We start from the raw sequence: 15,905 nt of genomic DNA, 5'->3' as shown, positions 1-15,905 counted from the left end.
GACCAGCGCCAAAAAAGATAACATTTGATATATCACCCTCCGTTAAGTGACAAAATGTGTTAATCTCACAACGACAGGTCTTATTAATAAGACGGAGAGTGACAGAGACAATATTTGTCTTTTCACGTTTATCCCGAGATAAGCCAGGGTGGAATGCTCTTAATCCACAAGATTTGTATATTTTAGATATTCGTTAGTATTCACAGGAAATTTTTGTAAGCATTAAAATGATATAACCCAGAACAATGTTTATGTATGAAGGATAATTTCTCCCTTTTCTGAGTACTCTGTATTCTATTTGAAGTTGTTTTTTCGAGCTGAAATGTTACGTGTGGACTATTCAGGAAATAATCGGGGATAATAGATGTTGGTCGGCTTAACTCTAATCCCAAAACGACACCCAAAGTTCGTAATGCTTCAAATGACAATAATTGAATCTAAGGTTAATAATATGTCGAGGAAATTAAACGATTCGACGTGAAATATTCAAATAATTACCTTAAATTACACATAGGTCCACCTCTCCGTTGAAGAAGTCATAATTAGCAGAGTTTATCTGATAACATAAAATATGTCAAATGGGACAATATACATGTATAATGAAGTGCAAATTCAATATTTTTTTGTGTGGGCATTCAAGTTATTATACAGATTTTAAATGTTATCTTTCCAATAATGTCTGGAATAATAAATTATATTATAATAATGTAATGATGAACGTGTATATCTACACGTATATAAAAAGGCGATCGTACGTTCTACTATTTTTTAAGGTTTTGTAGACAAAATAAGATGTCTGAATGCGTTTTCCTCTAGAAATTTTTGCAAAACTCTCAGTAAATGTTTTTTTTTCCTCTTCTTGTGCATGCATTTCGAAGGATAAATTCTGTTATTTCTTAAAATATACGAATGATTCAACTACAACTGCAAATAGAAAAACTAAGAATCATTCAAGAATGCAACTATCTTTACTCTACTTAGAATAGTAATTCAGAATGAAAATAAGGACTTACATGTATGGTTAAAAAAAAAAGACTCACTCTCACAATATTAGATCTACATGAAAATGAGGTTATTGTAGTCAAGTTTTTAATTATAAAAATGAATGCATTTCTGAAACGCTGAAAAGTGTTTATATATATGTGGGTAGTTAAATGTATTTATGCTATTCATGATGGGAATTGTGGGAAAGGGGGGGTGCCTTTAATTTGCATTATGGCGAAGATTTTGTAATGTATGAAATGATATAACTATTTTAAAAACGCAACCAAATGCTACAATTTTACAGGGTATAAAGACATATCGTTTTATTATTTTTGTTGGTTTCTTCTTTTTAAATCGTCTGTGTTAAAGGTAAACATCAAAGCGCGTACCGCGATCGCAGGTGAAAATGTGAATGAGAATATTAGTCAGACGCATACGTCACACGAGATCATCCAATCACAACTCGCCTGTTCGGTGATTCATAACGCGATATACATAGAGTCGACAGACAGACAGAGCAAGGTCCCCGGAGTGGATGTGTATTGACCAGATTCGGAGACTATATCAATATAAGTTTATTGAACTATTTCCAGCGCCAATGTTGACATGTGATCATGCTTCAAAGAAATCAATTTGCAGAAATTAAAAATCTGGAGACAGAAGAAAATATTTAATTATAATCAACTGGAATGAACTTGACAGTGGTATTGCCTGTAGCGATTAGTTAAATTTACTTGTGATCATGCCTCCTCAATCAATGATGGACCATACTATTAATCTCCTACCTACGCAATGTACCGAAGTTTCGCAGGCTGCACGGGTCAAATGTGTGTTACTTGGGGACGGTGCAGTGGGGAAAACAAGCCTAGTGGTCAGTTATACCACAAACGGATACCCTACCGAATACACCCCCACCGCCTTCGATAATTTCTCTGGTGAGTAATTAGTTAGGGAGAAAATAGAAATGCTAAAATGTCAACTATATGATTAATTACTTTACATATTTTGGAATCTTAAACCCCACCTAAATTAGCACAGGTTTCATTATATGCAAAAAATTTCTACGCTGGTATCAAATTAATGAAATTTGTCAAATTCTTTGGTTTCTGGTATCGCATGGAATTGGATACACAATACACACTTGCGGTTCATATTTAACGCACAGGGTGATCAGTGGCGATATTTAAGGCATGTAAAGTGATATGATATCACTAATACAGTTGTAATTTTGTTATTTCTGATGAATTCCTGCCCATATATAAAAATGTCACATATAATTTTTTCTACAAAGGCAAGTAAACCCCGGTCCTCATTTTTCTGTGTCATGAGCATGATGTGCTTTAAAAGCTCACACATTCTTGGACATAATTAGGTCAATTAGCATAACCCAATAAATTAAAAACCTTTTGACACATATATGATTGACGAGTGAAGTGAAATGTAATTAAATCTTAAAAGATAAAAATCTGTTCATTGTAACAGCATTGTTGTTTTAACAGTAGAAGAGACCAACTGTGGGAAATTTGTCACAGATTAGCAGGCAACAATTTCTTTAAACATTTCAATAAGATTCTTTGTAATGAAAAATTCAACAAGAACTGAAAAAAATGTTCCTTGTGTCAAATAATTCACTCAAATGTCAAGAAAACTAATTTTAATTAATCATGCTGATTATGAAGTATTGAGTAGGTTATGTCAGTCGATCATAGGTGCTGATTTTCTATTGAATATCAACAACCTTTATTTTAATGATTTAAACAAGAGAAGGACTGGTAACAGATTTAATTAGACAAAAAACAAAAGACAATGCCCGTAGTATTCAGTTCATCTCTAAATAAAAAATACTACATTTAACAGGTTAAACCTTGAGTCTTTATTGTGCAATCAATAATTTAATGCTAACAACCACTATACCCACCCATTTGTACAAAGAAAATCTCACATCTGCATGTTATGCTAAAGGTGTAAATACAAGATTTGGCACACATATGTACATTGCAGAGGGTTGACTCGGTTGAAAAATGTTTGAATTGCAAATGAAGATTTTCTCTTTAAAATTGGAGAAAATTTTAGTACTCAACCCTTGCACACATATAAATTGTTTATCAGCAATTAGTTTTGAAGATGAAAGCCATTTCCATCATAATTTGCCATGACAGTAGCAATTTGCCATGACTTTGAATAGGCTTTTAGAAATTAAAGAGAAAATGCCTTGATCTGTAGGATGATTAATTCAGAGGCTGAAAAAGTTTTTTTCATTCTTTTTATCAGCAGAGATTGACATCAATTGCTTATATAAATCACAGAAAAAATTTGAATATGACAAAAAAATAGATCCCTACCTTATTTTTTCATTCAATCAACAATTCTTATAAATTGGAAAGGGATTTTAATGCATTTGAATGTCAAAACCTGTTATATGAATGGGAGATTTGATGAATACTTATACTTGTAAAAGGTGTGTTAGATTTCAAAGGACGAACATGAATTAAAAGCAGACTAAATTCACACACCAGTGGTTGAATGGGCCAAATAATAAGCTGTGGATAAACCTTCCCTAAATCCCTGAACAAAAACATCTATCACAAATAAATCATCTTCTATCAGGATATATTGTACACCTTTTGCTGTTTTATTAATGAAAAAAATATTCATTTGTAAAGTTTTTTTTATCTTCTCACTTTTACTTTATATTGGTAAACCAAGAGGCTTATGGGCAATAACTTGATGAAATATGAATACCAGTACATGTGTTTTGATGATGAAGTTATCACTCTAATGATAGATCTCGTACAATTAATTATGACCATATCAGGGAAAAAGAGAGAACATTCCTACAGCATGATCAAGTGTTGTGTTTTATTACATAAGTGACCAGCATATGACCTTTTTGCATCTATTAACACATTGTGCCTCAGCTTATACCTGGTAGGTAGAAACCAGCCACAAAAAATAGTAAGTGCTGGAGTGGTGTAAGAGGGCTCACACTTTTCAGTGTTAAGTGGTTTATTAGTGGTTAATGTATTAAGTGGCTCTGATTAGCATGGCCTACCTGTAGATCTTATGCAGACTTAATCCTAGAGCCATGAATCATCCAGGGGAAAAGAGCCCCCAACACAAGAGGCCACTGTGTAATATTAACACATTATTCTGACCAATGTTCAGAAATATCCCTGTCTTTCATCATTTTGTAAGGAGAATGAATCATAAAACCTGAATGCCTTAGATCTGTCAATTTCTTCTGTTTTTTTTCTGATACCATTAAAGTTACATTTGATTTTCATACAATAAATGAAATTGCAGTACAGAAGTACGTTTTTTTTTTTAAAAAATAATATTTAGGAAAGGAACATAAAATTTATATATTATACTTATTTAAGTATATTTTGTTTGTTTTCAGTTGAGGTGAAGGTTGATCAGACCCCAGTTCATCTACAGCTGTGTGATACAGCAGGACAGGTAGGAATTATCTCCCCTTTATCAGAATGTACAGGGTTGTTATAGCCTTCTCTTTTCATTTGAATACATTCAGTTATTCTCCTCTTCTCCATGATACATTAAACAGAGAGATCTGATATAAAAAAGTTTGGAGTTTGTGATTAAAACTTTTTTTCTTTAAACAAGAAAATCAAATGTTATAATTTTTTTTATTTCTTTATTTTGTGGAGACATATGCCCTGAAGGAGGGAGAGAAAGAGATCTGTATTTAACAATTTGACATGACTTGTTTACAAACAAATCTGATAAGAAATTAACTTACACACTATTAAATGGTCACTACCATAAAGTGGATAGTGCTATCTTGGCACCTTAGTGCTAATGGTACATCTCCAACTGAAAATATGCCTACAGGGATATCATGTGAAAAATAAAGAGAAAATTCAATGAGCTGATAAAATACAATTCAGACAGCTTCTCGGCAAGATAAAAATATAATAAGAAGCCCCTAGGTAAATTACAGCAATACCATTTAAAAATGTCCAGACCTGCTATGTTTTATGCAGGAATTTGAACTCGGTGCTGGGGCCAAAGCACTAAGGCAGTATGAGAGCTGAGAAGCACTGGTACAATGTAAATATTTAATTAGACTTTTTTTTGCATAGTGCAGAAAATAACAAAAGACATGATTTGTGAGGCTGTATTTTGAAAATGTAATTACCAATTCATATTCCACTAAAGCCTTTAAATTCATTGGCCTTTAGTTGGCCCACACTTTTTTTTCTTCTTCAAATGGAGAATGATATTTTCTATTTTCTGAAAGACCCATAAAAATTGTACCATAGTAACTTGCAGGAATTTCCTTAATTTAAAAAGAAATATGAAGTTCTAAATTCCACAAGCTAGCTTTCTATTCTTCTGCATGATTGAAAAAATTGATTTGTATTAGATTAAAGTGAATTGGTCAGATGGAAATAATGATTTTGAAGCTTAAAACCAGTAAAGGAATTTGTTCAGCAGAGGACAGGTGATCGGTTCAACCTGTGACTCATTGCAAGTGCATGACCCAAAATCACCTGTTTTTCTTTGGGAACTTGTCAATGGTCTAGACATTTTAAGTCATACAACTTCCAAATTTTAATTTTGTCAGTCTGTAAAGCAGTTGAAATATAATTGTATGGGAAAAAACTTTGTCCCAGCTTTTGAATTGTTTGAGGCAAATTTAGATTGTCAGACAGAAAAGGTCATTAGTTATAATAGATTACGTAACATTTTTGTGGTAATTTTGCATTTTGGAAAATATTTAGCTTTGTATTCTTCTTCTTGTCTGTTTTGTTTATTTTTGACCTGGCATGCATGTTTTATATCTTCAAAGGTCTTGAGGGGGTATTATATATCAAATAAATTTCAACTACTTGAAGAAAAAGAAGTGGATCCTAAGATTCGAGATTCTGTATAATAAAATTTTGTTCTCATTCAGCAAAATAGGTCAATTATATCCTATAAATACCAGAGAAATCTAACTAAAAATATTTATCAAATGATAGAACACATACAGTTTGTGATTCATCTCGGGAAACATGATTGAGGGAGATATCACTGAACAGGAAACTCACCAGGCAGGTGCCGAGATTAGGAAAAGGAACACCTCTTCTGATATCACCCCAATGTTCATGATGGCTGCAGGATTATCAAAATCCCTGGCCCTAAATAATTTAATTAAACCCACAGGGAATAAAAATTTAATTTGAAACTCATTTCGATGGTTTGTTTAATGTAGGTTTCTCATCTCTAAAACATCAATCTGGTAGGGGATGCTTTTATTTGATTTTTTCACAATACAGATGCAGTGCATGGATTTTGGAACATTTTATCATGACCTCTGCAACTGGCTTGGTTGAATATTAACTCACAGTCGTACCTCTGCCAGTCTTGTTGGGTGGTTAGGTTCTGGTATTGTGCCAGTCTTAAGCACCGGACCAGTTTTAAACCAGATTAAGTACACCTCTGAAGGGCTTCCCAAGTCCGATTAAACTTTTAATAAAACCCTCTAAGTATTTGTAACAACTTTTTAAAAAACATTTTATGTTTTACCTTTTAAAGTATACTTTACATTCCATCAATATAAAAGAAATCAGAGTTAAAATTTAAATGCATATTGTTATCCGTTAGCATGTGAAGCCACATCACGTTTTGTCTGTCACATGCAGGGATGGAACTTTTGATGACACATTTACGTGAAACAGGTCATCTCATGTACAAAATGCCATTTTTGAGTTTGAATAAGTGTTTTCAGCACAGTAGCTCAGATTTACATGGAAGATATCAATGATGGCTTGTGTCACCTCAGAGTGGAAAAAGTCAAACAGTGGTTGAGATTGCCAGAGATTTTCAGTGTTATCACTGTATAAAATCTACCCTGTAATCTATATTGTTGTAGCTAGGTAAATCGGCAAACAGCCTACAGTGTTTATTTAGTTGAACAGTTGTCATGTTTTTTGGTGTTTTTTGTTTTCACTGAGCAAATATGGAAAAGACTACAATTTTTTTATTGGCTTCTTGACTTTTTTTCACTAATACAGTGGAGGGAGAGAGGTATATTAAATTAAGTTCAAACTAGCATTGTCGTAAACAGCTTTTCCTATTGAGTTTAAGAGCTTTCTGTTTAATTACACTGAGATTAAGTTGATGAGCTTCTGCAGGTTCAAACTCTGCAGATTTTTTTTTTCTTTTACTATGGTATATAATTTTTGAACCCTTGGAGACATATTGGATATATTCGGTTAAACCCACCCAGTTTGAAAGTAAGAGTACAATTGTATATAAACCCAATTGTACTTAAATGACCAACTTTAGAATACATTAAGAATTAGGTGATAATGGACCATGGTCTGTGGCTAATACACAATTGTTATGGACTGGTAGTACCAGGTTTATAAATCCCCTCTTATAACATTCTTGTTTATGGTCAGATATATTAAGTGTGTTTTGAAAAGGAGTGAGTCACTCCAACAAGTTTTAAACATCTGGGCGTGTTAATTCCCTCAATCTTTTCAAATCTTTTTCATCACCATCATGATAGGAGACTACTTTGCATCTTTCAGTGTTTATATAGCTGGTCTTTGTCAACAGTGATGGGCTGTACAAGGTCCGATTTTTCATAATGAGGGGTCTCTCTGTCTTTCTTGACCTCAGCCTTGGAGACCAGGCAACAGTGCTAGGGATGCCTCTGGCTACATCTCAGCTATAAAAGTGTTTATTTACCAGCGTACCCTACAATTACATGAAATAAAAATGTAGAACTACATAGAATTTTATCTTGTATTTGACAATTTGCTACAGCTTTATTGCTACAAAGACTGACATATCAATAATTGTTCCCGGACATCCTCTAGTTGTCTCCCTTACTCATGAATTTTGTGTAGGTCAAGAAGATTTGCATGTTTTGCTTGGTACACAAGGTTAAAAAGAGACCCATAAATTAATTGCTTTCAAATACATGTATTGAAAAATAAACCACACAAGAATTGAATTATAATACTGTAAGAAAAAAGAGGAAGTGCTTGTAGCTGGTATTAGCTCTTTTAAATTTATAGAGATAGAATGGGTCTGTTTTATTTGTTTCCTTGTTGAAGGGTCATATGTGACTTGCTATTATGCTAATAGTTTTAGTAATTAACCTCATGGTATGTGAGGAAGCAATGTGCTTCACCTGTTAAGAATTTTAATGGTGTATATTCCACATTCTTAATTCCAATCTGCCTTTCTGTTTGGTTCTTGGTTTCCAAGTTTATATGCAATTTTGTTTTTTTTTTATTTGCAGGATGAATCAGATTTCAGTATGTTACATGTAGTATGTCATAATATGAGAGAGAGATCAGCTTCTGTACTGATCATGAATATTATGACAAGGATTAAAACAGGTTGTTTAAATTTAGCATCGAAAAAAATGACCAAATTCAGTAGTGGAATGGTTTTGTTTTTGTGTTGTCAGATTTGCTTTTTTACATCTTTTTTAAATTGTGGAACCTATGTGATTCTATAAATAAGACTGACATGGACTGACACTTTTAGGGGTTTTTAAGGGTCATCTAAGGTCGGTCAATATTTGAGCTGATTGTCTTCTGCTAGGACACAATGAAGAGCAAACAGAATAATCCAGCACTTATCTCTGTGTACTTTCTCCATACAGACAGATGTATGCTAAGTGACAAATGGAACACATCTACATAACACTCAGACCTATAAAGGAAAAGCGATTTCTATCTACAAAGTCTGCACACCTGTGCTCAGGTGAAAGACTAACTCAGATAAGTTTTGACATAGGTAAAATATACAATGTAAGCTCTGTGCAAGGTCTTGATGGCTCTACAATTAGTTTTCAATTTTTGACTCTAATTTTAGAATTAGTGTAATTTTTTCAAGTTAAAAGGCTTAAAGTTGAGAGGGAACTTTGACACCAATGTTAACAACCTGCAGACATGAAAAAAGAAACAGTTGGATGGTTCGAGCCAGACTGGGGGAATAATTTGGGGTCGTTAGGTGGATGCCTGCCATGAAGTGCAGTGGATGTCACCCAATTTGTTTCATCTTTTTTTTGTAACTAAAGCTCTATTATACAGTAATTTGTACCTGCCTGTTATTGTATTCAATCACGAAAGAAATCATAAAAACTCCACATTTGATCCATCACTTCTTTAACAACAGGTTCACCTTGCTTTATATATAGATATCATTAACACATCCACATTATTTTGTATCTTAAAAAAACTGTGCATTATCCGGTTTTTGGTAAAAGTATACATACCAATACACTTAATATAGCAAAATGAGGAATGTTTCAGTGAAATGTAAGACAAACTCGTACTATCAAACAAATTCTTATAGGGTTTTTCTTTTTTAGTATATTATAATATTTATTTATGGTTATGTGACCTTTCTAATTTGATTTAATTTCTAAATAAGATGGATTAGGTATAGATTGTGCTTTATGCATGACATTAAAAAAAACATTTAGTCTGATTCTCAGATTATAGTCAAAAGTAATAGAAAAGGAAGTGGTCAGAAATTTAAATCTTGTCTTGATAATTAAGAAAAGTTTTATGATATATGCTCTCAAGTCATGAATAATTCTGATTTCCCAAGACAATCTTATAGGTGTACTGTGTTAGGAAATGAAGAAAAAAAACATTTAACAGACATGACCATTATTCATTTTTATGACAATGCAATCCATAAATAGAAAGTTCTGAACAGTAATTTCCCACTACCTACAGTCATTGCATAATACGCTGAATTGGGTTTTTAGCGGACGTAAGCAATAATGTTACATGTGTGATTTGACGATTTTTATTTTACCTTTGTGACCACATGATTCACCTATGGTTGTGTTTGCAATCAACGCAATGATGATAAATGTATGTTCAGGTTATCAAATCACTTTATTGATAACTGCGCCTTGTTTTTATGAGAATAGCAAAACATATAGGAGACATTTTTAGTTGTCATTTATAGCAACATGGACCGTAAATATGATACAATTAAATGAATATTGGGGAACACCTCGGAATATGATCAAAATGCTCCTTAAATCTCGTATTGTTTTTTAAGCGCCATGTGCAGCATGATCTGTTTCAGATGGTATACGTGTATTTCAATAGATTTAATTATTTCTTCAGATTCAGTCACTCAGAGGTGAAATTCTTAATTATAAAACAATTAAAATATCCCAGAATCAATCAACTTAAATGGCCATAGCCATCAAACATTTTTTACCTTTAAAAATTCTCTTAAATCAACAAATCGTGAGTTTGAGGAATTTTGGAAGCATTTTTGTTCTTTTAATTAGACTCTAAAAAATGAGGATAAATCTTTTTTTCAGTATTGATGAAAAATAGTATCACTTTTCATGGCTAAGCATGATGGATTTTTGATGATTATAATTGTTTGCATTAGATAATCACCTGGTTTTAAGGTGAACATAATCACTCATAGTCGGAGGTAGACTAGTGCTGTGACAATGAGTCACACTCGTACAAAGGGAAGATTGATGGCAGTGTATATCTGTTCAGATTAGACAATTACATCATGAGGGGACAACTAAATATAGTGTGCAAAGAAAAAAAAAATGATCAAAAATTGTCTGTTTTCATATTGACTCTCTTAATACTTTCAAGTGATTCCTATCTTAAAAATTAGTTGAGGGGAACTGCAGTAAAATGTTGGGTTACATAGTTGTATGATAATTTGTTCTGAAGTAATCGCCTGTTTGACTGTGATAAAAAAAAACCATAGAAATAACTCTGTGATCCGTCAGGGAAAACTCTTTCATTCATCTTTATTTCAGCTTGAGTATTCAAGGTTTAGATTAAATGTCTTATTTAAATATTCACACTGTGCCTTGAGTCTCATATTTCAATGGAAAAGTGTTTTGCCTTCTTCTAAACCTTTGACTGAAGTAGGCTCTATTTACACAAGAAAATTTGGGAGAAATAAATCGGTCAGAATAACATATTACTTCATGTATTAAGTATCGAGGTATACCTTTTTATATACTGTTTTTTTTTTTCTTTGTTACAGGATGATTTCGATTCCCTGCGCCCACTGTGTTACCCAGGGACAGATGTATTTCTCCTGTGCTTCAGTGTTGTGACTCCCACATCTTTTCACAATGTGGCAGAGAAATGGGTACCAGAAATTCGCAAACATTGTCCCAAAGCTCCTATAGTTCTAGTCGGCACACAGTGTGATCTTCGAAATGATGTGAAAGTGTTGATCGAACTCGCTCACTACAAAGAGGAGCCTGTGCCCGTTGAAGAGGCACAGAGGATGGCAGAGAACATTGGAGCAACATATATAGAATGCTCAGCTCTCACCCAGAAAAACTTGAAGGAAGTGTTTGACACCGCCCTTCTCAGTGCTCTTAAATTAACTGACCCTTTAAAAAGAAACAAATCAACTCGCCAATCCAAAAAAGGGTCAAAGAAAACAGAAACCCTAACACCAAAGAGAACAGATGGTGGTCCACAGCACAAGAAAGGAGGATGGAAGAAATTTTGCTGCTTTCTATGACCCAGGTTCCCTCCATCCAAAATCATCCAATCACAGCTCAGTTCACTGAAACTTCATCCAACCATTCATCTTTCAGATTACTTAAAGTGTCATCCAATCACTGCTCATTGTCATATACCTTGCATCCAAGTTCCAGAATCTACATCAAAGCATACATTATATTTCATGTAGTTCAAAAGCAGTTGAATGCCCTTAATAAAAATTATTGAATTGTAAAATGTTTGAATGATTGTAAATTCTGATACAATATTATTTTTTGTTTCTTTTGATAACCAATTTTTTTTTTACTAAAAAAAAAGTTGTTTCCCTAGAGATTTTAATTTGAGATTTCAAAAAAATTCTGTCTTTATACATATCAGTGTTTGATAGATTATAGATATGTCAATCATTTATCCATTTAATTTATTTTGTGAATAAGTTTTTTTTTATGCCTGAGTTGAGGGAATGAGTATTTTCAAATGCAGAGGATTAATGTCTGTGATGAAAGGATTAGAGATTATTGTGTATTCATGCATAGATTTCAATGTGCAATTTAAAGTGAACACTAGTTCCAAAGAGCTTCTCATGGGAATACTTTGTTTGCTTCCATTTTTTTTTTTTTTTTTTTTGCACTGCTTTAAGAAAAGGAATGTCACTGCAGGCCTAAAACAGAGAGAAAATCTGGGTCACCTTAGAAATCATTATTCAATCTGCTAGGTCACAAAACAATAACTTCAGTTGCTTTGGGACTTCAAACCTTCCATGTTTTTCAATAAGACGGTCATGAGAACTTGATATCCGCATTATGACAAGTTTTAGCATTTTGTAAACTAAGAAAGAAATCGTGGGAAAGGGTTTTCAGTTTTTGGTGCTTTTTTTCTGTTTTCCTTATTTTTGGAACATATTTTTTTTCATCACAAGGAAGATAAAAACAGATGACGCTTCAATGGGATAACATTGTTTGGTCACGGCCAAGCAGACAATTGGATCATAGTGGTGGATATCATTTCAAATCTAGAGTTTTTTTTTTCTACCCAGAAGTGTAAATTGCTGGATTTGAGATAGTATTGTGAAAACTTCCCACTCCCATGATTCAAGATAATGACTGATTTTTTAAACTGACAGATTTTCATCAAAAAGTAGTTCAATGAACATTTTCGTACAATATGCAAAACTAAAAAAACACTTGTAAAGTAATGTCGGTTAAAAAAGATCATGGTTGCACCTTTATGAAGAATAATAAGATCATAATCAAACTAGACATCTTTGCAAGATAAAGCAATATGATATGTTATGAAATTCTTGGGTCTAACTTGATCGGTTTCATTGTAGTGGTATCTAACTTCGAGACTGTAGTTCTTCTCGTGATGAGATGTACTTTTCAGAAGAGTTTTATCTGATCTTTACTAGTCATAACCCCCTTTTTGGTATTCATATATACTGCCTTGGATAGAAATCTTATATGTGTAGGACGTTGTCAGATTTTTGACATAACTGATGAAAAAAAATGCCTTTTTTTTGAAGGGTGAAGGTGCTCAGAATTAATGTTTAATTCATTATTAATGACAACTGGAAATTACCATGGCAATTCTGTATGGAAACAAATAAACTTGTCCTGTTGTTTGTCAGACAATGAGAATTCCAAATCACTGTGTTTATGTTGCGTCAAGATACGAAAACAAGATTTATTGTATAACGTACATGTTCTTTTCTTTATCTGCATAGTCGGATGTCAGTGTTTTTTTCAGGTCACTTGATCATAATGATAGATTGGTGCTCTATCTTTGTCAACGGGAGACCAACACATGGTAGAATTTGCCAGTAGATCCCTGTTTTTATGTGCATCGTGGTTCTGTTTATGTGGTGGCAATACCTGTGGTTCTGTTTATATGTGGTCAGACACCCATCTTTAATCATGAGAATTCTCGGAGATATTGCATGTTTGATACTAATCTTTAACATTCATCAGACCAAAGCATTATTTCGTTCCCTTTTGTTATTTTCTCATATGTCTGCTTGTAGGGTTTTTCTGGTTTTAATCTCTCTCTTTTTTTTCTATGGATATTTGTCAGAGAAAAAAAAATCATACTTTTTTTTTTTTTAAATATTGCCTTTAAGGTGACATGAACACCATTTAAATTCTTCTGTATTATGAAGATCATTTCTACTGTAAAAAATTTGTCTTCAGTGTTAGATCAAGAGAAAAATTGTAGGGGAGATAAAAAAAAAAAAAGGAAAACAACCTTGAACATTATTTTTATTGTTATACTTTTTGTTGATGGCCATAAGGTCCTGTTGTTGTTATATAATAGAAAGGAAATGCTGTCTTTCATTCTCGTTTGTTGAATTTTACTCCTCAGAAACTGAACAATGTCTCTTGTTTTGCGATACATTTGTGTTTTATGGAGATAAAGAAACAATAAGGCACTATGTATTCTTTCAAAAGAAACATTTTTAGCAATAGAACAAGTTGGGAGAAAAAAATGTACAAACATTGAGTGTTTTAATAATAAAAAAATGTAATTATTCATCATTATTTGTTGCTTTTTTGTTCATAAATATCCAGCTGGTGAAGTCTTGCTATATGTTGTTAAATTACTAATGACATTTACAAGAAGATTCTGTCGTTAATACCATGTGTCAGAAATGTGAGTACATTTTGGCCAAGGAGAGAATAACAGCAGCTAAAGCAGATCGTCTGGTCTCCCGACACAATGTGTATTGTTTCTGGCAGATGTAAGACATAAGACATAAGAAATTCTCTGGCACTACACATGCACTGCAGCACTAAACATGCAGTTTCATAACGTTGACTGCAGTTGTGCATCTGAATCCTGTCCTTTATCTGTTGCGAATGAATAGATTAGTGTGTTTTATTTATATTTAATCAGAGACAGTCTCTGAAAGCAAACTTTAAGCATTTGTCTTGAATAGCAATTATTAAAGGAGTTCTGATCTGAACATTGCTACTGTTATCTAACTTATGTTAAACACATTCATATTTGATTGTGATTCCTGAACTTAAATCTTGTGGATATGAATATTTTGCAATCTAAATACTGATTACATTCTTCAGTTTCGTCCCTCAGAGGTGTAACACATTTTGCTGAATATTAAGCTCCGAGTCAAATATGTCCACAATGAGAAAGAAGACAACAAGCGATTCTAGCTTTGTAAACACACTGTCAGCCAACTTTTACACTCCATCTCAGATCAACTGCTGAAGCGAACATAAATAGAGATTGATAAGTAAAGGTCAATGGTATTACGGATATTTCTCATCAACATTGACATCGAATGGGAATCTAAAAGGTTTCCGAATACGTACTGCAATTGTTGTGGCTTCGGCTTCGATTTTTGAGATGCTGCTGTCCGGTTAACCATTAGAGCTGGCATAGATTTCAACGGTGAAAGCAAATAGAAAGCTCGATACAGTTTTATATACTGTCTATATTCTTGTACGTCTAACGATTCCGGGTAATGATGTTCATCCCATATACTTTTGAAGAAATATAATGACAATTAACTCCTTCCCAAAATATAACTCAACCACTAACCAAACTTTTTAAAATTTCATTTATTATGTTTCGTAGTCTTTTGAAATGAGTTGCACAGACCTTTCTTATTGTAGATTATAAACAATCAACATTTTAAAGCCTATTTTGTTTGTTAAAAAATCCACATAAATAGCCTTTTGGACCTTTCTCCTTTATATACATATACTGCACACACACACACACACACCCTCACACACATTAAACGTCGGATAGCAAAGTACGGGATGAAATAAAAGGTAGAGAATAGTCCAGTATTTCTACTCCTCATCTTTACTTGAACAAAACTAAACAAAAAATAATAATTGTAATGTGAGAAACAATATACCATAGTATTGTAAGCCCTCCAAGTTCAAAGATTACAGTACCAAGACCTTATATTGCAGTGGCCTATAATATACATGTACCATATAGGCAAAAATGCTGTAGCCTAGCCATCATTTTCTCAATTTGTAAAAATTAAATATGTATACGAGTACTACAGTATATCATAATTTCAAACAGTATTACAACAAACATATGTCAGTCTAGGTCACGAGTATTCCGCCTATTGTTGTTGTTTAATATACATTTTTATTGACATGTATGTAATTTGATTGCAACATATGCAATTAAGAACATGAAGAAAATGCAGATCTGAATGTTATTGATTAATAAGTTTCCTCTCGAATCACATTCGGAAAAGGAACAAAATGTACATAGAATTTTTGTCATTTTGATTAGTCCAGTTCGTAAATCAGTTCATTTGAGAGCATTTTTGTCTGGTTCAATGTATTCGTTCCAGGCATTTAAATGGGTCTGTTACCAAGAGGAGATATAGACTAACCTATATGTCAGCAAAAATAACTACCGGTATGCTGTGAGAGAATTTTTAAAGAA

General features: G+C 33.0%; 1 protein-coding gene across 1 annotated transcript; it reads left to right on the top strand.

Moving 5' to 3' along the window:
* Positions 1 to 1,506: 1,506 nt before the first annotated feature.
* LOC133183045 (cdc42 homolog) lies at positions 1,507 to 14,005 on the top strand. Its single transcript, XM_061317968.1, has 3 exons — positions 1,507 to 1,919; positions 4,385 to 4,443; positions 11,002 to 14,005. The coding sequence occupies exons 1-3, from the start codon at positions 1,727 to 1,729 to the stop codon at positions 11,491 to 11,493; spliced, it is 744 nt and encodes a 247-aa protein (XP_061173952.1). The 5' UTR covers positions 1,507 to 1,726; the 3' UTR covers positions 11,494 to 14,005.
* Positions 14,006 to 15,905: the final 1,900 nt, after the last annotated feature.

The sequence above is a fragment of the Saccostrea echinata genome, unplaced genomic scaffold, assembly GCF_033153115.1.
Source record: "Saccostrea echinata isolate AGI-Se365-2 ecotype Australia unplaced genomic scaffold, CSIRO_AGI_Sech_v1 ptg000009l, whole genome shotgun sequence".
Taxonomy (NCBI): Eukaryota; Metazoa; Mollusca; class Bivalvia; order Ostreida; family Ostreidae; genus Saccostrea; species Saccostrea echinata.
The sequence above is the reverse complement of the archived record's forward strand: the minus strand, read 5'-3'. Positions and strand labels throughout refer to the sequence as shown.

Excerpts from the sequence above, each read along its gene's own strand:
- LOC133183045 (XM_061317968.1), top strand. The coding sequence starts at position 1,727 with ATGCCTCCTCAATCAATGATGGACCATACTATTAATCTCCTACCTACG. Across the intron at positions 1,920-4,384 it reads CGCCTTCGATAATTTCTCTG|TTGAGGTGAAGGTTGATCAG; the intron begins GTGAGTAATTAG and ends GTTTGTTTTCAG. Across the intron at positions 4,444-11,001 it reads TGTGTGATACAGCAGGACAG|GATGATTTCGATTCCCTGCG; the intron begins GTAGGAATTATC and ends TCTTTGTTACAG.